The sequence below is a fragment of the Ciconia boyciana genome, chromosome 2, assembly GCF_034638445.1.
Source record: "Ciconia boyciana chromosome 2, ASM3463844v1, whole genome shotgun sequence".
Classification (NCBI taxonomy): Eukaryota; Metazoa; Chordata; class Aves; order Ciconiiformes; family Ciconiidae; genus Ciconia; species Ciconia boyciana.
In genome coordinates, this window is record NC_132935.1 from 141,070,166 (window position 1) to 141,092,104 (window position 21,939).

General features: G+C 41.2%; 1 protein-coding gene across 1 annotated transcript in view; it reads right to left on the reverse strand.

The window, feature by feature from the left end:
- The window catches only part of DYNC1I1 (dynein cytoplasmic 1 intermediate chain 1), a 196,675-nt gene that overhangs the window by 61,782 nt on the left and 112,954 nt on the right, over window positions 1-21,939 (reverse strand). Inside the window, exons 8-10 of the mRNA XM_072851493.1 lie at window positions 20,003-20,165; window positions 18,737-18,836; window positions 13,602-13,727 (exon numbers count right to left, since the gene is read on the reverse strand). Coding sequence (XP_072707594.1) covers window positions 13,602-13,727; window positions 18,737-18,836; window positions 20,003-20,165 — 389 coding nt within the window. The remainder of the gene's footprint in view (window positions 1-13,601; window positions 13,728-18,736; window positions 18,837-20,002; window positions 20,166-21,939) is intronic.

Genomic DNA, 21,939 nt, shown 5'->3' on the forward strand with positions numbered 1-21,939 from the left:
ACTATACCCTATGCATAGTCTGCTGTGTATATATTAAATCTACTGTAAGTACGTGCTGATCATAAAACAAAGAATGAAAACTGATGCTTTCCTAATCCTTTTTCATTCTCTTTAGCACTCATTTTGGCAAGCAGGACAGAGATTGCAGCGTTCAGTGCCAGAAGGTCCTGAAAGAGGCAGAGTATTTAGTATAGGACAAGTTTTTAAAGCCATCTCCATCTGCATAGTCTTAAAGCACTGTTTACATCTCCATACATTATTATCAATGTGTGTGGATGGCAGAATAGAGATAACAAGATTAGAGTCCATAGTAAAAAAAAGAGGGAAGTTCAGTTTAGCCTGTTTTGGTCAATCTATTCATCATCATATCTCTGCATTCCTACAGGTTTGGGGGGAGAGGAATATTTTAAGCACTGCAAAATGAAAGATAGGGCTTGAGAAGCACATATGCAAAACATCACACAAACCAAAGCCCTCTCTAAGCATTGCAGTCAGGCAACGCCAGGCAAAAGCATCTATGAAGGTAAAGCCACTTCTATCTAGCAAACGCCTGGGGAACCTGGCTGGGAGGGACAAGTCCAGGAGTTCTGGTCACTTTTTCTGAATTACTTCTGCATATTCTCTGATATTATCTAATATAAAATACAGATATAGTCTTGGCAGCTCAGCCCTGTGTTCACAAAGTGCCCCAGCCACCGGTCTAAGGACTTAAGCTTCTTGTTGCTGCACATCTCTTTTCCTGGCAGTCTGCTTTCTGCTGGAACCATGACTTGGCCTCAGGAGCAAGGCTTGAGAGCCCTTATCCAGGGTGGTCCCCATCTAGCACTATGCAAAAGCAGAAGAGATCCCCCGGAGAGTGAGGTATGGGCTAGGCTTGCCTCGCATCCTGGTGTCCTGGACTCTTCTCCTCACAGAGAAAGCAGACCAGATGATCACTTGATGGCAAGTTCTGGAAATAACAGTTGGGCTTTACAGAGCACACAGAGATAGCAAATTCCAGGCTTGGAGAACAGGAATAGAAACAAGAGTTGTTCTTGAGCTGTGGTGGTAGCTTGGTGGTTTCTATGACAGCAGTTCCCCAAACCATGCGTTTAATCAATCAAACTACGTGAAGCCAGAGATGAATTAGAAGGCAGTACAGCTGCTGCAAGAACAATTATCTACAACTCAGCCTGTGAAGCTGGGCATAGTAGTCACAGCTGCTTATAAGGGAGTTGCAGAAAAATCTCAAGCGTGGCACCCAGTCCAAACCCCACCAATAAATGCACAGGCCATGAGAACCCAGGCAGTGTCAGAAGATTTAACACAGCAGACCAAGAACACTTTAAGACCCCAGCTGAGGAAAGAACTTATCTGTATACTTAAGTCCATCTTTTCTCAGAAGGATGTTTGTCCATGAACTTAATTGTAGGTAATTCTTCTAAGTCCCCCATGACTTCAGTGACTCAAAAGCCTGCTCACAGCCAAGCAGATTGGTAAGTGCTTTCCTAAACAGGCTTTCTTGATGTAGGACTTCTGAGAGCCAATGACCTCCTTTCAGAGAGGAAGGAAGGAGGCCCTCATGTTCAGGTGGTCCTGGGAAGACTTTGTAGAATTGGAGACAGTCATGGCCCAGCTGGCTTCTGCATAACCTCAGAATTACAGGGAAGGGAAAGGAGCATGAAGTGTCAGAGACAGACTCACTGAATCGGCAAGGTTGGAAGGCACCTCTGGAGATTGCCTAGTCTAACCCATTGCTCAGAGCTGGGTCAGCTGCAGCAGATGGCTCAGGACTGTGTCCACTTGGGTTTTGAGTACCTCCACGGATGGAGACCCCATGACCTCTGTGGGCAACCTGTGCCAGTGCTCAATCACCCTCACAGTAAGAGAGTTTTTTCTTATGTTTAAATGCAATTTCCTGTATTTCTAATTTTGCCCTTTGCCTCTTGTCCTGTCACTGGGAAGACCCTGGCACCATCCTCTTTCCTCCCCCATCAGATATTTGTACACATTGAGAAGATCCTCCTGAGTCTTCTCTAGGCTAAGCAGTCCCAGCCCTCTCAGCCTCTCCTCATATGAGAGATGATCCAGTCCCTAAATCATCTTAGAGGCCCTTTGCTGGACTCACTCCAGCATGTCCAAGTCTCTCTTGCACTGGGGAGCCCAGAACTGAATTAATCTCTACTTACTGGACCCCTCTTTACTTATCAAGGACCCTACAAGTCTTTGATTGAATGGAGCTTTGCCTGATCCTGGAGATAGGTCACTTGATTTTCCAGATTAAGGCTATGAGGTGACTTCTGCGGGAAATCCTATGGGAACAAAGGGACAATGGTATATCTTATTTTACTTGTTTCTAAGCAATTGGCATTTTGTACTCTGTAGTCTGTGTCACTTGGGCAAACTTCTATCAGTTCACTGTCAAAATAATTACAGTAATCTTTTCTTATCTTTTTGATTTAATTGTAGCTTCTAGTGAAGACTGACAGGCTATTATATTTGCCCAAAGCCATCACTTTTACTGATGTATCATTTATAAGTAGTGTCACTACATCATTGGAAATAATTGAAAATTAATTAAACATTGCACATAGATATGAGGATTGAGAGACTGAGAGGCACAGATAAACAGCTATCTAGTGGAAACGCAGAAGATACCACAGGCAAGTCTGTATTTAAGAATGAGGGCGGGAACATGAGTTGCCTTTGCACTGCTCATGTCTCCTACAGTAAATGACTGTACAGATTCTGATATGAGTAGCCTGGCTCTGCACCCATAGAGCATTAGGGAGCAGCTAAGGCCATGCAGGAATAGATGACTACTTCCCATTATAGATCCAATTTTTAATCACCCTTTCTCCAAACAAACCTTAGTTTCCTGCAATTTCACATCCCACTTTCCTCACCTGCAAGGTTCTGCTGTTTGGTTTCTGCTATTTTTTTCCATGAGTAGTGTTGGAGAGGAGGAATGAAGGAGATAAGTGTTTTTCCAGTCTCAGGGTCTAAGCCTTAGTTACAAGAAATCAGCGTAGTTATGCCAGCTTACATTTGCTGACTCTTGGAGTAAGAGAGTACCATGTCTTGCTCAAAACCAGCTCACCTAGGTCATCCACTCTCACCAGAGATGGGACATTTTATAATGCATTGCTATCCTGCCAGGAAGAATGGATTTACGCCAGACAGCTCATGGCAAACAGCAATTCTGCACAACTCCTGTACATTATCCAGTCAAATTGAGCTTAGTCTATTTATTTACAGATGTAAACATGAGATAGCAAATGTTAAGCATGTTCTTCTCCACATTAAATGACTGGTGATTCAGTGTATGTTAATGAACAATATGGAACTGAAGTGGAATTGAGATTTATCTTAGCTACAGAAATAATAAACTTTGTTATAAGAGCAATCAAAATGAATTAATCATAGATCCTAATGTACCCTGGCACATTTTGTTGTAGAGATAATGAAAATGCTCTGATCTGTCCAATATGACAAGTTTTTAAAAGCATATAGGTTTTTGCACGTAGGACATTTGCTTGTCATCTTACGCTAAAATAAATGTACTTCAACTTTTCTTCTCTGATACTTTTCATGATGAAGACAATCCTGTTTTAATAAAATTTCACAAGAAAGATCTGCTTTGTGAAAGTTAAATCTATGGTATTTGTCATCATTCATATTCTATTATTATGGTTATACAATGGATCGTGAAATTTTCGCAAAACAGTATGGATGACTTCATAAGGGCACTTATTACTAACAAAGGCTCACTTTTTATAATCATCATTATAGTGACAGCAAATATGATATCATTATGCAGAGTAGTGCTCGTACAGTAAGAATTACTGGGCAGTCTCTAAGCAGGCTGACAGAGACTCCCCTTTTTGCCGCTTTCCAGAAGACTCTCTGCCCTACATGGGAAACATCTTCCAAGGATAATATCAGTATCTCAGCCAGTCAGCACGTGCTTCTGCTTTCCCTTTGTGGGAAGCAGGGAGCGTTAATCATCATTAAATCAATGTTGCCCGTATACAAAAGTTCTTTTCAGGGAAGTACTTGTCAGTCATCCAGCCGTGGGGGCACAGGGCGGAAAACTGTTGATTTTAGACCTAAGGCAGAGGACAGTTGTATCCCAGGCTGTAATGATGGATTCCTTGGCTTCTGGGGCCTTTTACAGCACTTTAGAAGTGTAACTGTTTTATATTTTGTTCCAGGTAACACAGAAAGAGGCTTCACTCCTCACATCCGACTCCCACAGAGGCAAAAATCATGAGGTGAAAATAATTTTCTCGAATTTGGACCAAATGTACTCTCTATTGCAAGTAGCTTGGACTGAGAACAGTTACATAACCCAAACAGAAAAGTCATGCCTATGGCTGTTTATCCATCATTTGCAGTGCAGCTAGGGAATTGCATGGTATTTTATAACCTTTTTGGAAAAAAATTCTGCGGAAGGATCCCAATGACTTATTGATTTCCCATCTGATCCTGCATTTCTTGTTCACCCAAAACCCTTTTAGCACTGGGAGTTTCAGATATACAAGAACAACTTCAAAACATAACGTTCACATCAACAAAGGAAAGTTATGCTCTTTTTTCCCCTTCCTTCCTCCCCTTTTCTTAAAATATTTTACACTAGGTCATGTTGAAATGTAACCAAATCAACAACTACTAACCTATAAAACATCCTCAGGAACAATTGCAGGATTTGGTGATTTTTTTCTCTGTGATTTTGGGATAGTGTGTCAAATTTGCATTTTTTATCAACAGAGTTTTTCAAAATTCTGAGTCGAACGAATAATGTCATGTGTTTATAAGTATCAATAATCTAAGCCATCTGCAAAGAAATGGTTTTGCAAAGGCATCTCTTTCAGGACACTCTGTGGATTTTGTCACTGCTTGAGGTTTTGGCAAACCATCAATATCACTATAATTTTCTCTTATGAAATATAGTTTTTGACTGAGATCTTTTTTTTTTTTTCCTTAGCTAGCTAAAGTTTAAAAATATTGCATGTCTAACTCCATGAATTCAAAGGTTAGGTTTTCTCCAAATTGCATTATTTGCATATTGCATATTAGATACCAGTAATTCAGAGGGGTACAATGGAAGTTATCAATGAAACAAAGAAACTTAAAAAAAAAAAAAAGAATGCCTGCTGTATCGAGGGGCCAATATATTATTTATATTTGGTCTGAAAGGAAGAATACATGAACTTTAAGAAGAGAAACAGCATCTTTAAGTACAGATTCATTACAAATCACTATTTTAACACCTACAAAAAGCACAATGCTATTGCTAGTAGTGACAGCATATCATTTAAGTGTATGATAATCTACCCCCTCCAAAAAAGGCTTAGAAGCAGGAACCGCCTAAAATTTTCTATCCAAGACAAGCAAATTTGTCACTTCCTAATTCTTTGATTCATAATTGAAATCTCAGTTTCAGATGAGGAAGATGATCTATGCTAAGCATTGCTCTAAGCAAAGGAGCATTCTGTTGCTAGCAGACTTTAAATGTATAAACACAGTCCTCAGGGAATTCAGAATGTTAATTACTAACAGGGAAACTGCAGCCACCTTTTGTATTAGCACTCATTTCACAGACTGACGGGATATGGCATACAATTTTGCTGTTATAGTGTACACATTGGCTTTGATGGGTCTGTTGCTCTTCAGGGTTCTGCATGAGAGAGATCTTTTTTTTTTTAGATCCAAGTCATCATGGAAAAAGCAGTTTTGCTAAGGGTTAGGACAGATAAGGTAAGCCCAAGGGAAGGCATACAATTCTGTGGATCCAACTGACATCCCTTCAGTCTAAATAATGATGCTTAGTTTCTCTTCAACCTTGCCTGGAAGAAGGTTTCCTTCTCCCACTCCTGTTAGGAAAAATATTATTATTTGATTTTGTGTGGAAATAAAGTTATTTTTAAGAGATTTTAGGACTGAAAGGCTATGTGGAAAACATGGCATACTTTTTCTTGAGCTGCAGATGCTAGCAGATGCCACATTAACAGCGCGTGTACATTTCAGCAATAAAGCAGGACTTGAGGCTCAGCTGGGGCATTTCGTACTGGTGATTTCAGGAATGTGTAAGACACTGCAGCACCCAAGACAGAATATACATGTCCACATTTTCAGTGCCTTTTCTGTCCTCCCCACTGATGCCTGTGAGTTCAGCAGTATCCGGGAGACAGGAGACTCTGCCTCTTGTATATTTGGTCCTCTTTGCCCCCCTCTACAAATCTGCTGCAGGCAGCTCTCGCCTCTCACCTAAGGCACCAAAAACTGTTTTCCAAATACTACATTCAGCCTTCGGATGTGTGGGTGCAACTTCTACTGACTCACACACAATCTCTCCACAAGTATTGGAGCACTAATCTTAGGCCAAATGATAGTTATTTTTAATCACCAAAGGCAGAAGTGGTGTAAACTCCAATAAGAGGAGCAAAAAAAGACAGCCGTTATCAGCTGAGAACAGGAGGAAGAATCTAAAACAAAAGCCTAACAGACAAGACATGGGCTCTTGTTTACTGAAATCCTCACAGCACAAATTATGCTCTGTGTTTCTATGTTCCAGCCTGGACAAACACAACAGGACAGAGGAAAAAAGTTTTAAAATAAGAACAGAATGAATATGTCCTTCTATCAAAAGCCACAGCTGAAACTGTTCTCCTCTCCCAGTAGCACAGTTGGAAATTCCCCCAAATTTTAATTCAAAATGGTCCACCTATACATCTGCATGAATTATTGCAGTGTGCAAATGACCACATAGTGACAAATGCAATAGCAACAAAGTGTCCTGGAAAACAGGCACAGAAGAGCTCTGCACAGCTCCACAAAGATCATCCTACCAATGATGCATAGCAGGAACCGAAACAGAAATGAAAACAAAACGTCTGTATCTATGAAGAAGTCCTACCTGATTCATTTTACAACATTTTGGTATGTGTTACAGAAATTCTGCAACAAATTTGGGTCCCTGGGTACTGGAGCATTCCCAGTAGGGAAGCTGCCCCAGCGTCTTCAAAGGCAGCTATTCAGAGGTCCACTTACCAGAGAACTGCTACAAAACCAGACAGAATCTGATTCATGTCCAATGTCATCACAGGACAATTCAAGTTGGAAAGGACTGCAGGAGATCTCTAGTCCAACCTCCTGTTCAAAGCAGGGCCAGCTGTGAGATTAGACGAGGTTGCTCAGGGCTTCATCCAGCCTGTCTTGAAAAGACAATGATGGAGACTGCGCAATCTGTCTGGACAACCTGCTTCAATGCTTGACTGTCCTCATGGGGAGAAGCCTTTTCCTTCCATGTAGTCTGAACTTCTCTTCTTCCATTGTCTCTCATTCTCCCACTGTGCACCAAGCTTCAGTGGTTACCCATCAAACCTACTTATCTTCTGTCAACCAGTTCTATTTTAACAACTGGACACTTTTTGATGAAAAAGCCTTTTTCAAAGCTGGTTTTTTTTTTAGAAAATTTGCAGTGAGCTCAGAGCCACATGTCTTCTCTGAGATTTGCAGTACTTTAAAGACTGACCACAGGTGCCCCCTCTCACTAGAAACTGAGGAACTAGACAAGTCAGCTCTGGGACTGAGTATGCTGCTGGTTCTTCAGATTGATTTTACTTAGGAAATTCTGGGAAGTTTGGAGGGAGTTTATGGGCTGTCATTTCTTTTATAGCTCTGAAGAGCTGAATTCTTACTTGAAACTTAGATAGCAGCAACAAAGTGAGGAAGCCTTTGTGGAAAAACACCAATATAATTATCAGAGAAAATTTTCTTTATTTTTTAAGTATTCCAAGCATACTTTCTTGACAATTAAACTTGTTGTAGTACTTCTTTTCTTTTAAGGTTCTGGGACTGAGCTCTGGTCTGGCTTCCACAGCAAAGGAAACTCAAGGACAAGAGGAAAAGGAGGATATTAGTCATTCATGCTGTTACCTCAGCCTGCTCCACACACAAGTCTCGTGGATTTGGGCGCTCAGCACCTTTAAGAAGGCAGGCTGCTGGAGGAAAAAGCACATCTGAAGGAATTTATGTTGATTTTGAAAGAACAGACAACAACAAAGGAACCAAATCAGGAAAAAAAAGGCAACTCTGGCCAATATCAGCCACTAAATATAGCCCTTCACTTACCTCAGTGCATCTAATTCTAAGATACGCATTTCTGACTCCATCCATTCAGTTGAAAAGGGAAAGACCACACCAGGATAAGCAATGAAGGGTGGTCAAACACATAACTTAATGACAGTGTATAGAAGCCACTACAAAAAAGCTAGGGGAGAATGAAACATTTTGTGGTGCGGCTGAGTGGCTGATTTCTGTACCCAATCCACCAATATTTTCCAAGCATGGACAGCTTTTCTTGAAATTAAAATAGAAAACACAAGTCCCATATCCCACAAAAAACTGACAGTTTAGTAAAGACATGGAACCAACCAAGTAAATGTGACTGCATGGCACTTTAGGAAAAGGACAGAAATAGCTGCAGCTATTAAAAGTGATATACTGCTGAAATCTTTTTGTGATTATGCTAAAAGTCAATCTGACTTCTTGAAAGAACTCTTAAATGGTTACTGCTTCCTCAAATAAAAGCTACTTCACATGTGCTCTCCTTCCTTAAAAATACACTGAATAGCATTACTTCTAAGTGTCAGATTTGTACTTCTCACTGCCCTTTTGAGACATTTGAAAAAGACATAGCTGAGAAAGAGGAAATTAATAGATCAGGAAATAATCTATAATAAATCAAAATGCAGTCAATGTAGTAATTTTTTTTGTTGCTGCTATCATTAGACTGGCTGTAGGAAAGCAGAATTCATCAAACTTTCCAAACACAATGCAGAGTCCTCCAAATCAGAAAGTAACATTCAATTTCGTTTATTCACATGAAACTAATATCTTTAGCTGTCTTCCCCCCACCCCTCCTCTCCTGAACTGATGGATGTTTGAAGCTGAGGTCCAGATACCTCAACCAACTTTAATAACCCCTGTTTGGTTCCAGAAGAAAGGAAATGGTTTGCAATATCCTGAAGTCCACTAGACCCACTGATTATTTCTTTCCCTTGTATCTTCCGTCTCTGTAGATCAGCTCTAACCCAAAAGCTATGAGATCTGGTGTAGGAGCAGTGCTGTACCCATGCTAACACATGATGAAAGGAAGGGTATAATAGCTCAGACTTCAACTAGCCGCTTTAGAGCAAAGATAGTCTGAGTTCTCATTTGCCTCACTCAACCAGATATGTTGGTGCAAAGTTTCAGATACTTCTTCAGGTCACTTTGGCTTAGAAAGCTTAGATCAGTCCACCAGGAAAGAGAAACAACATCAGGGGCAGAGATGACCAGTAGTACATAAACAATGGGCATTGCATTACAAATAATCCTCATAATTAATGGGTAATGTAGATTTTTATTTGTTTGTTCAGTGAAAAAACACATTATGGACATATAAGCGCTTTCTAAGAAAGACAGTAAGACTGAGAAATATAATTGATGCTACTCTATCAATCAATAGTACAGGAACGTTCACATACAAGGCCAGCCCCATGCATTGCATAAATCAATACAGGATTGAGCTCATGTTGAGTCATATCATCAATAACCGTGCCATACTATTTTTGTTTTTGTCACCCCACCTAAACGCAGACTGACAGAAGCTGAGAGAAGCAGTGTGAACCACTGCTTAAAATTCTCCCACCAAAACGAGGGAGAGTCAATGTGATTTCCATGTCTTTGCTGGAATTCATTCCCTCTCTGGATACTGCCAAACCAACCCAACCAGGGATGACTCATCCATAGGGCCTCATAAAGTACTTCTGAAAGGCTTGGGTTTTGCCTTTGGAATGCACTGGATTACACGAAGAGTTTGTGATGCTCCAGCGTGGGGGAAGAGGACATCCCTGACTCTTCCCTACAAGGACATTCCCAGTCTGCAGTCTGCAGTATTAGCGGCATGCTCAATTTATTCCTCACTACCTAAGGAAAGCATTAAGCGTTCATTCCTTTGGCAAATGATATCACCCTTCCACTTTGATTTTGCTTCTGAGACAACATTTTTTTTCTTGCATAGGAAAACAAATTAACAAATTGCCCGATCCCTCACTCTTTCTTGTTTTCCCATTTCTAACCTTGTGGTAAAGAGATGTATGATGAGGTATAGAGGAAAAAATCTGTGGGAGTCCCAGCTAAAATACTGTCAGCACATCACGGGGTAAAATAGAAATAAAAAAACCCAAAGAAAGGCAAAAATAAAACAAGTAGAAGAGAAGAAATATTCCACAGGAGGAGAGAGTAGAAGCCAGTAAGACTGTTTTGTTTAGAAAGGATTTGATAGATCACATGGCAGTTCACATGAATTAATGAGTAAAGTAAACAAGTCCACTTGGCTGATAGTCTTTTTTCCCTTAATGCATATTAACTAAAATTGAACTCAGTATTTGTAGCACAACATATTGTAGAGCAATGAAATTTACTACCACCTACGTGGTATTAATGAGCCAACAACCCAATATGACTTTAAATTGGACAAGAATTTCATAACAGTAAGATCATTAGTGACAACAGCTAAGATAAACATTTACAGGATACATCATCCCTTACATCTGAGGACTGAAATCAAACGTTTTGCTGATTGGAGCAAATTGGATTGCAAATGAAAAAACATCATCGCTGGTAGATTTTTACATCATTGTCTGCCATGGCTGATAGACAACTTCAGTTGAAGCCCCTGGGTTCTGGCAACTTTCAGCAAAGGCAATGGGAAAGCCTTTTGTTCTGATTATGACAATTTCAATGATCCTATGTAAGATTACAAAAAGTCATAGAAAGAGGTGAAGAAAATTAAGAAACTCCTTGGTAATGATCTAACTTAAATCTGTATAATACACCAGGAAAGACAGAAAAACATTATGGTTCCTAGCCTCCAGAATTTACCAAATGTGCACAAAGAGGTATCTGAAGTTCTACCTGCTGAAGTTCAGGCAGCTCTTTAGCTGTCCAGAGGTGTTTCACATATCTATTTCTATTGAATTTATCAGAACTCCTGAGGTGTAATTCTTAGAAGTTCCTCAGAAATGGCTTCATAAACGTATTTATTGATTTGGCTTCTCAGAAGTGGCTTGCATGAGTTCCTCAACAGTCACATCTGAAATGAGTTTCTACTTGCTTGTATCTCTGTGAGCCCAAAAATTGAAAGGCAAAAGGTATTAGGCAGCACCACATAGTATTTATTAAGACCACGTTTTTATAGAAAGTCTTTGGAAAGGAAAATAGAGGTCTATTGGGAAAATACACTCAAAGTACTGTGCTTGTCATATCTGGACAACCTAGCTGTAATGACAAGGTGTGTGTTCATCTCTAGTTGCTGGGCTGGACTGTTATATGGTCATGTATTACAGAAGAAAAATTGGGCTTGTCTCACAGAAGACCTAGAGAAGTGACTGAATCAGGACTGAATAAGGGTATGTTTCTCTTGCAAAACGGTAATATAAATGATATGGGGCTGACTAATAATACAGTTGGTTTCCACTAACTAACAGAATAACATGATGATCTACAGAACTGAATTCCAGACTCTGAGCTAAGATAATTTTTGTTCTTATTTTCCATCTGAGTCAGAACAAAACCTGTGCAAGAGACCAAGTCTCATGCTTTTTGCTTCCCCATTTAATCTCATGTGGGTATTCCCATCCATTCTGAGATGCAGAAGATATTCCACATGTCAGAAGCCCTGTAATGGCGGTTCAAACATGGTTCCAACTCATAACAGACTTATAATGCAAATTATCTGTGGACAGTTTGACCAAGAAAATAAATATTTCTCATAGACAGAAGAACTGATTTCATTTAACTGAAAGATGATGAATCCTGGGTCCATATGAAAGCACAGTGCCATATGTGTCAATTCACAGGTTTTAGGGTTCCAGTTCTAAAAAGAGGAACATCCAATTTAATGGGAGAATTAGACAGAAGGTCAGCCAGGCCAAACCTCTGGCCACCTCTTTGTCCTATGTGTGTTTTTCTAATGGAGAGTATAGCTTGTCTCAATGCTTTCAATTTAGTGAGTCATACCTCCCCTATTTAAGTGTACCTACTTTTAAAACTAGATTGAATTTTTAATGAACAGAGCACATTGTTATGTCTGTAGTCAATCTCCCCTTTGTGTACTCAGATGGGCTACCCTGAATCTGGTTATTATACCTTGCAAAATCAATCTAGTTTAAGGATTATTCTTCCTGAAAATGTGATGGGCAATCTCTTCTCTTGAATATGTAGTTGAAAACATTAAGCTGCTTGTACATCCTAGAAGAATTTGAACATGGGGTCTGAGCTAAGATCTTAAGCAGTCTGAAAGAACTCATCAGTCTGTTGAATATGATATCCAGAAAAACACAAGTTCTCATTTCAAAGGTAATACATACACACATACATATATATATATATATATATATATATATGTATATATATATATATAAATCTGTACGGCATATTTTCTGTGCAGGCCTAGACTCCTTGTGAAGTTGTTTTTCAGTATAGCAAATTAGAAAAACATGCCCAGAATTAAAGGTTACTTAATCGGGTTGAAGCAGTAACTTCAATTCCAGCAACTCCCTCCCACTATGTTACATCTGATAATGTACCCAAGTCCAAACATAAACTCAGTTCAAAAAGATGTTTGGTCCTTGAATGTAAAATGACACTTAGCTTACACAATTAGCCAGGTAATACATATCCTTCCAAGAGAAGCAATTTTTACCACAGAATAATCTGCATTTTACTAATCTCTGATTGTTAAGTTTTACTTGCTGAAACTTTTCCATATGGCTTTTTGAATACCACTGTCCTGTATTTAATTACCACGGAAGGATATTAATGAAGAGGCTGGAAATTTGGCCCATGCCCTGTTCCACAGTTTGGACAGTTTGATAGAGATAGAGCCAATGAGCAGAACATTTCTGTCAATACGAGGCAGTGCCATTTCACACAAAAAAGCAGTGGCAAAAGAGGAGTAAACAGACCTATAGAAATAAAACACCCAACTATTTTTGAATTGTCCATAAACTTCTAAAATAGTATGGTCATAAAGTAGCATTGAGTGAAGTGAAACACTGGTTTGCTAACCTAAAGGACAGTCAAACAGGAATTGGTGGAGTAGTCCTTGTAATAGAGACCATTTTTATCAAGCTGTAAATACGATGCATGCCCAGAAATGCAAAGTGTACGTGCCAATTTTAAAGGCAAAACATGACATTGAGCAGAACCAAGGCAAGGGTAGGCAGCTTGGAGTGCAGAGGATGCGAGGAAGCTAACGTGGGTGGGAAAGCATATGTTGCTGCCTGGATGAGGAAGTGGTACACCACAGTTACTTCATAAGTGCAGGGGCTTTATAAACTAAATCTCCTAGGGACTGTTTTAAATAGACAAAGAATGACACGCAGCTCTGACAGCCTTTCAGTATTGTTTGAGAAGGCTGGTTGCCTTCTAAAAACACTGGACTGCTGCTTGTACTTTTTCCAAAAGTGCCTATTTTTAACCTCAACCTCTTCATATAAACAGTGGGCAGATACACCATGTAGTAAACTCTGTTTTGTCTAGCATGAAATTAATGGCTTCCTTAGTCTTACCTGACAATGGAAAACATATTCCGGTGTGGTTTTCTTGAACTTCATGTTCCATACCAAGGCTACCCCATCAGGCTCATGTGGAGCATCCTCATTATTGTTATAAGATGCAACCATCAACTCAGGGTACTAGAAAGAAAAAGAAAAAGCAAATGAAATAAGATGGATGATGAAGAACCTATGCAAAATCAGATGAGACAGAAATAATCTCACGCTACATGTGCAATATCTGGTTTTAATTATATTACACACTAAGTCCAATCATAGTACTCAGCTTCATTTTGGTTTTATATTTTACTTGTCCTTGACATCCTTAAAGCCCCTGCTCCTTGCTCTCTATCAGTTATTCTCAGATACCACAAAGGCAATGTTATTTTCTGCAGGTAATTCTCAGAAAAGGCTACTAGCAGGATATTCATAAAGGGAATGCAAAGCAAGGAAGAGGCAAAATCTGAAAGCTTGGGTAATTGTATTTGCTTAACCATTTCTTCAGAGACAAACCGTTGTCTTAATTGATTTTGATAATAAAAACACTATGACCATAGTGTTGACTTGTTTTTATTCTGAAATTCACAGTTTTTTCAGCATCCCTGAAAACTATTCTTTCTTATTTCATTATGCACTCTTCCTATTCACTTATGCACAGAATCAACTTGAAAGCTCTTCTTGATGATTCAAATAGCAAACAAAACACATTCTTCACAGAAGCTCAATTTCGCAAGATGCTGAGGTCATCCTGTAAAGCACAGGGTGACCTTGAATTCCACTGACTCAGTAAGATTGATGCAATGAGCACTCTAAAATCAGATCTATATTTTCTTGTACTCCCATTATCCACTGATGTATAGAAGTAGATATGCAACACATACCTAGGTATTTGCCCTGTTTATATATATGTATACGTATATACGCACATACATAATATCATATATGAAAAATCAGATTTTCACATTCTGTTGATGACCTTGTATCGTTTCGAAACACCATAAGAAGTAACAACTTGCCCATAAAACATCAATTACTTTCTGCCTATACAATAGCACCCAGTTCTCCACTCTCACGTTTGACACTAGGCACCTCTGGTAGCCTCTGTCCTTCCCTCTAAATAGTCAAAGTAAGGCAGTGGACCTTATGGCATGTCCAGAGAAAAGCACGTGGCTTCTGCAGACCAACAAGGCAGCAGCCCAAGCTCCACAGGACCCACGCCCTCCTCTTGTAAACTAGGAATGCTTTCCCTCAGAATTTCTCAATGCTCTCCGCATATCATTGTCACTTTTTGTCTTCCCCAGGTAAATTCCTGCCAAACCATTCACCACTTTAGAGGGGAACAGCGCAGCTGGTAGATGTAAAGGAAGTGGGACAAAGAAACTGCCAATAGTACTGTTGGGAGCTGTGAATTTGGTCCACACCAGGCATTTTAAAAATTAAAAAAACCCACCACCCTTTATATCATTATTATTTGGTTTGAACCTCTCTGCTCTCAAAATCCATTTGGAATAAATAATGCACACAGCTATAACTTTTGCCATCAGCAGCTGTTCTTTCCCACTTTGTGTACACTTCCATGGACAATACATCATGGAGCTGATGATTTTCCTATTCAAGCTCATTGTTCCAAATGAGCCTGGACCCACGTGTGGGAAAACCAGCAATGACACGTGGCCACCATAGCTGCCTCTTTCCCATTTTGGGGCGGTTCTGACTGGGTTGTACCTACATCCCGGCAGACCCTGGCTGCTGGCACAGCTTGTAAGGGCAATTTAGCACCCAAATCACTTGCATGGGATTTAGAGCATGCAGCAGAGCAATCACCACTTCTCCCTCCTCAAGAACTGAGGGAGACCTGAGAGTGGTTTAATCCCACACCCAAGACACCACCTCTCTGCAGAAAGTTGTGCCAGCCTGCCCTCCACTGCTGTCATCCATCTCACCCCCCTCTTGTCTCTCTCCTGTGACAGAGATTACAACCACTTCTGAACAGTGAGCTCAGCTTCTCCTTTGAACCTTTTCATTCCACCTTGGCCCAGGTCCAAGTAAACAGCAAGACGGCTCTTGCCAAGGGCATCTCATTTTGGCTGAACAGGTTAGGTACCATTCGCATGAGCAGCTGAGCCCGCAGTTGTGAAGGGGCAGGTACCCTGGCAGGCAGAAGCGACAAGCCCTTCAACCAGCATGACTGCAGCCAGCTAGCGCATGTGACCAGGTCTGAAGCACCGGTTTAGAGGCACTTTGGGGGTGGTTCACACTCCTGGAAAGCTCAGCAAGCATGTTCTGGTTGGCAGCACGTCTGGCCATAAACAAACACTGATGCAACTCTTGCTGGTCTATACGTAGGTTTTGCAATCACCAGTTTATGCATCTGACTGGAAATACAGTTTCAAGTTTACATATACGCTGGGGTCATACCTAACTGAGCAACACCATTGTGAGGCTTTTTGACTCTTAAAAAACCAGAACTAAGTGCAGCACCCTAAATCCACGCTGGCCTTGCACACTTGCCTCTTCCTTCTATCTACTTGCATTTACAGAATTTCAGTCCTCACCAGGTGCCCAGCTGTCCTGTGACTGCAACTGAAAGCAATGTGGAAACTGTGCTGTGGGAAACAGCATTCAAGGCTGCCGCCTGAGAGTCAAAAGAGTCACAGCAGTATCCCTGAGACTATGGTTTTCTTGGCTTAGATGAGCTAAGTTACCTCCTCATGGTCAGAGCAAGGTGATCCCACCCTCTCTGTTTACACTCAGTCTGTTGGGCCTTTCCCTTAGATTCTTGAGGAAGCATTTAAGCCAGTATCCCTTTCCTCTGCAAAAGAATCAAGGGGCTAGTGGGTTAGCTTTAATGGTACGAATGATTCCACATATTTGGGACTGTATTTTACATGTGACTGGGAACAGAATAACTTGTTTAATCAATGCATCAAGGTCCTTTGTTTGATTAAGCTTCTCTTTGCCTCCAGGCTGTTATGCAGCAACAGTTTTATCGCAGAAAATTGAGCAATGTGTTCTGCAGTTCCCATGATTATTCAAGTTACCCTTTGGCATACTGGACACTGCCCATGTCCTGGAGCGTGAGTGAGAAGCAGAGCTAGCGGTTAGGTGAAATACCTCCGTCCGGCTCCAGCTCCTGCCACATGATACACCTCAAAGCAGGCTAGAGAGGAGGCAAGTCCCTCCTCCCAGGCTAGTGCGGGGCGGCGCGCAGAAGCCCCCCGGCACGGAGAAGCTGCCGGGGCGGAGAAGCTGCTGCTGGGGTGCCAGGGAGCTGAGCGTGAAGAGTTAACGGAGGGGAAGGCAGGAGGGGCCACCCTGGAACAAAGAGGTGGGAAGCAGAACATGCCTGCGAGCCCCAGGGGCTGAGCAATTACATTTGGCAGTGCTCTTCTGAGGCGGCTTTTTTTCTTGCTGCCCTGGGAATACAGTAAGAGCTGCCTGTTAGGAAAATATCAGATAAGAATTCCATGTAATTTCCAGCCCCTGAACAAGTGAACAACCTAAGATAAGTGTTTCCTCAGGCTTATATTTGATTTCTGTGGAAATCCATATGTGCTTAAAGGCCACCCACGTCACACCAGTGCATACCTGTTGTTAAGCTGATATTTTGCATGAAAGCAAAGGGATAAATCCTTCATTTCGCACACGGGGCGCGAGCTGGTTATTACCAGAAGCCTCTGTGCAGCTGGCTGTTGTGCACCGCACCTGGTCAGACAGCCAGACCTGCACAGCACACCGGCCATGCGTGGTGAGACCCTCCAGCTCCTCTCCTCCCTGCTGCCTGCCATGGCCTCCTCCCTGCAGTCAGCTGCCACCTTACCTGAGAAGTACCCAGAGGGATGGAAGCAGCCCTGCTGCCATTTCAAGGGGAAGGAAAGAAGGATGGATGTGAGAGTCACTGTGGTCCTTGTCCGCTGCCTCTCCCCAGCCCGCGTGCACCATTTACGTTATTCACCGTTACCTTAAACACATGCCGTCTCCACACACAACACCTAACACGGTGCAGAAAGAGCAGCTACTTCTAAGATTAGGCTAAGCAAAGCTTGTTCTTAGCACTACATCGACAGCATCTTTGCTACCCACACCAGGCTGTATCAGGGCTCTGGAGACACCAGGGCATTCCTGGGGCTGGGTTTGGGGCCAACCAGGCAGACTGGCTTGCGTTCGCATTTTTCAAGCCTATGTCCTCCTGGAGCAGATTCATTTTATCTGTATTGTGAACCTTGGAGCAGAGTCTCCCTGGTTTTCTCCTCGGGGAAGCCAGCTGCTTTGCTCCAGGCTGGAACCTAGGAACAGGCTAACAGGGACGAAGCAGAGAGGATGAGGGTGGCTGGAGCCAAACTGGGACCGAATGAATTTGGCAGGACCTGTGGTGATGTGTGTGTGTGCTAATCCCAGCTCTCCAACGGAGTAACTAATTAACCTGGTTTCTGTGCTTTGCTGATGCGGCTGTATTGGTTTTGGGAAGCTTAAGCAGCTCTATCGTCGGTTTTATTTTGCAATATGACACAATATGACAGTTTCTTTGTGGTGCGCAGAAACTGGATACGTTCCAGGCAGGCTGCTTTAGCATGCCCCCTGGCCAGCTGCAGCCTCCTCTTCCATCGCTTGAAGAGAGGACCAAAAGAGATTCAAAAGACCTCTTTTCAATCTTTTCAAGTTGTTCAGATACTTTCACATTTTGAGTTTTAGTATATTAGAAAAATAAATTTTATTCCTTACTATTCTTATTTTTTATTTTATATATTATTATGTATAACTATTTATTAAATCAATTGCTACATATTTAGCAAATTATTTTTAATTGGTTTAATTTTAAACCTTTTGTCCTAAAAAAATTTCCACATGCTGAAGGAGTGGAGGGTTGAGGAGAAGTAAAGACTCCTTCATCTTAGTAAGTTTGTTAGCTATAGTTTTAATACAACATCCTGGTTTTGAAGACCAGGTAACATGCAAAAAAAATGACAGCTTCATTATGGCCCACTACTCTTCCTTATGGAGAAACATGCACTTGCTCATTCAGGGCCCTGCTGTTAGCTAAAAAATAACATCACAGTCTGCAGAACAAAGGGCAAACTGAGGCGGGCCATATTTTTTTATGGAGAATTTGGAAGGGATATGGAAACATATCTCCCGGCTTCACATCTTACCTGAAGAGACCAATCCATACAGGTGACGACACGATGCTTTGACCAGTGCTCATCATAAAACTGACGGTTAAAGGAAAGGTTGGCTCCTGCTTGAACATCTCTGTGTGAATTCAAACAAAGTGACACTTTTTGAAGTACCAGCATTCAAATGCTGTGAAAAGCAAAGCAAAAATTTCTGACTACTGCTTCTCAAATCTGTGCCCAGCCTGGGGAAGTCTGCCACCTTGATTTAATTGCTCTCACTGACTGTCTTGCTGATAACAAATCTGCACCATGGAACAAATTTTACAGCTGTGTCACAAAACCACATTTCTTAATTTCCCACTGCCTTCCTGACTCTTCTGGGTCACCCTGGGCCACCTCTGCCACCTTTGTCTCTCAGGACTGAACCTGGCCCTGGCATTCAGCTCCCCCTTTTCTGAATCTTCACCTCCAAGCTATAACCAAATCCCTGTTACTTTCGATTCCTGAAATCTTAAAGTTACAGCACCTCCTCCCAGCGATGGAGACGGCGGATGCCTTCTGGCACCATTAGGATGGGCTGAAGCTCAGTGCTGGTCCAACGCTGCCACACTGATGCATTTAGCCGGTCACAGGGGCGATGCGCTAGAGTAACCTCCTGTAAGTAACGTCAGTGCAGCACCGCTACTGATTTGCCATGAGGCTTCAGTGGATATGCAGCTCTTTAGTTCTAAATACTTCCTCTCGTACTAACAAGTTTTGCTTCTTCTACTCCCCTATCACTTGCTGAATACACAACCTGTCACCTCTTGCCTTATGCGTTTAGATTGCAAACACTTTGGGAGATCATAATTTTCATCCACACAATGCATAGCACTGTGGGATCCATTACAGACCTGAGGCAGTAGTAGAATATAAACAACAGCAATTTGAATTTGTAAAAATATCACGATACAAGCACACTGGAATGTACACATGCACATCTACATATACATGTGTACACAGACATGTATCTATTTCAATTATTAATGCTTTTCTTCAGAATTTGAAATTTCATCCCAAAAAATGAAACAAAAAATTAAACCACCTGCATAATATGTCAAAGAAAAAAACCCAGAGCAATAAAGCATGAAGCTATTTTACAAAATAATTTAGCCTAACAAAGTGACCCAGGACTTCACGGAGATGTTTTAAACTTTTCTTACCTATAAAAATGTTTAGTTTAGTTTTAAAATTAAGGCTTCCTGGCATTGGAATGCTTTTTATAAAGGTTATTTTACAAAAGCAAACAAACCCCAAACTGACCCATCCTTCTCTTCTACATCTCTGCCACTGTAGTCGAAGAAGATGTCTGAATCTTCAGCCAAAGCTCGCTCAATTACACGTATTGTCCGGTCAAAAAATATCAGGAATTCTTCTGAATGGAGAACTTGCTGTTTTTCTTCTTCTGTCAGCTCTCTAGGAGGAGCTTGGAAAATGAAAAGATGTAGTTAAGAGTATGACATTTCACCCCTTTCCCAATGAATCAACATCTTCAGTGGGTTTCTTTTGACATGAAAGCTTAGTGTAGCAATGTCAGAACAAAAATCAAAGCTTTACTCTTAAAATCATGACTAAGAATTTTTTAGGATATCTAAACATACTCCTGTATATTCCCAGAATGTAGCATTTACATAGAAGAGATCCTATATCTTATATATTTATTATTCTGAAATGGAAAATACTTAAACCCCCCCAAATTAAATAAACTCAGTGTTCCTATTTCAGGAAATGGCTGTGACTGACGTTTAGGCAATACCCAACTCAAAAAAGCAGAACACTTATGTAACAGGGGACCTGTCAGAGGAGCCAAAGATAAAATAATCTTCTTAACTTATACTACAGTTCTTTGTGTTAAAAGGCTCACATAATCTCTCCCTTCACTTCTTCCCATTTCTCCTCAGTGTCACTGATAAATTCCGTCTCTGCTTTAGAGCTTTTGTGAAGCAATGAAGTAAATAACCAAAGATATTCTCTGAGGCAGCAAAATCGAAAGCAATGGACCAAACACCAGCTTCTTTAAGGCAGTTTTATTCCTTGCAGAGGAATGCTAAGAGCCAGAGCAACAAATGCCACTGAGCTGTGGCCAAAGCTGCCCTGGGAGAGGGTAGGAGCCATCTCGGGCACCGATCAGGACAGCCTGGCCCCCAGGAGATGAAGTTGCTTCTTTACACGTATGCAGAGATGCTAAACCTTTACTTCCAAACCAGTATTTCCAGTATGGCCCTTCATTTGAAAAATACTATCTTTGCAGGATGCACAGATGCTACATCTCCATCAGTTTAATGACCTGTTGGTAAATTCCAACTCAAATGTGAGCATCGGAGGGAAAGGAAATTGGGACGCTGCTATTGCTATGGTGCAAAATTCTGTTCTCAATTACACTAGCAGGCTCGTATTGATATTGTGGCAATGTTGTATATCAATTATGCCTCTGCCCACATGTGCTTTTAAACCATCATTTTAGTTATATTTCAGAATTATTTGTATTTCAAAAAATGCCATTAGTATCTTCACAGTTACACCAAACCAACCTTGCAATTAGCTTAAATTCCCAGCATGAAAAGCTGTGTTGACATCACAGGAATTATGCTAACAGAGAATTTTGATCCAAATTTATAATTAGGTACACAAAAAAACATATCATAAACAGATTTATTGCAAAATTACAGAGACACGTGCTTAGAGTTTAACTGTTGATCAAAGGTCTCCTGCATCGGCTTTACACTACAGATTTGAGGTGTTTACTTGTGAAAATGACCTTGCAGCTTCCCTAGGCCATACTGGGTTAAAACACCAGCAGCCAAAAAAGACAATTCAGCACAGTGCCTCTGAGAACACGCAGTATACATCAAAGTTTAACTCCCAGCCCTGTCATACATATCTTAATGTTTAATTAAACAACGAGCGACACAGTTTAAAGTTGCAGTTCAAAATTATTTTCCAGTTGCTGTGCCATGCCACACAGCTACTTTCAGCTATCAGGGAGATATAGCCCTTGCTCGCCGTCTGATTTTCCCGTGGTTCACACTACATTTGTGAGCTCCGGCGCACAACTACGATGCCACCACCAGCCCCAGGGGCAAGGACGGATTGAAAGGCGCAATGGCAGGCAGGAGAAGTGACATGGTCAGCATTACTGCAGTACTCAGCTCCCCCAGTTTTCAGTGTACTTGCTTTCAGAGTACTTTTCAGAGTTGTTT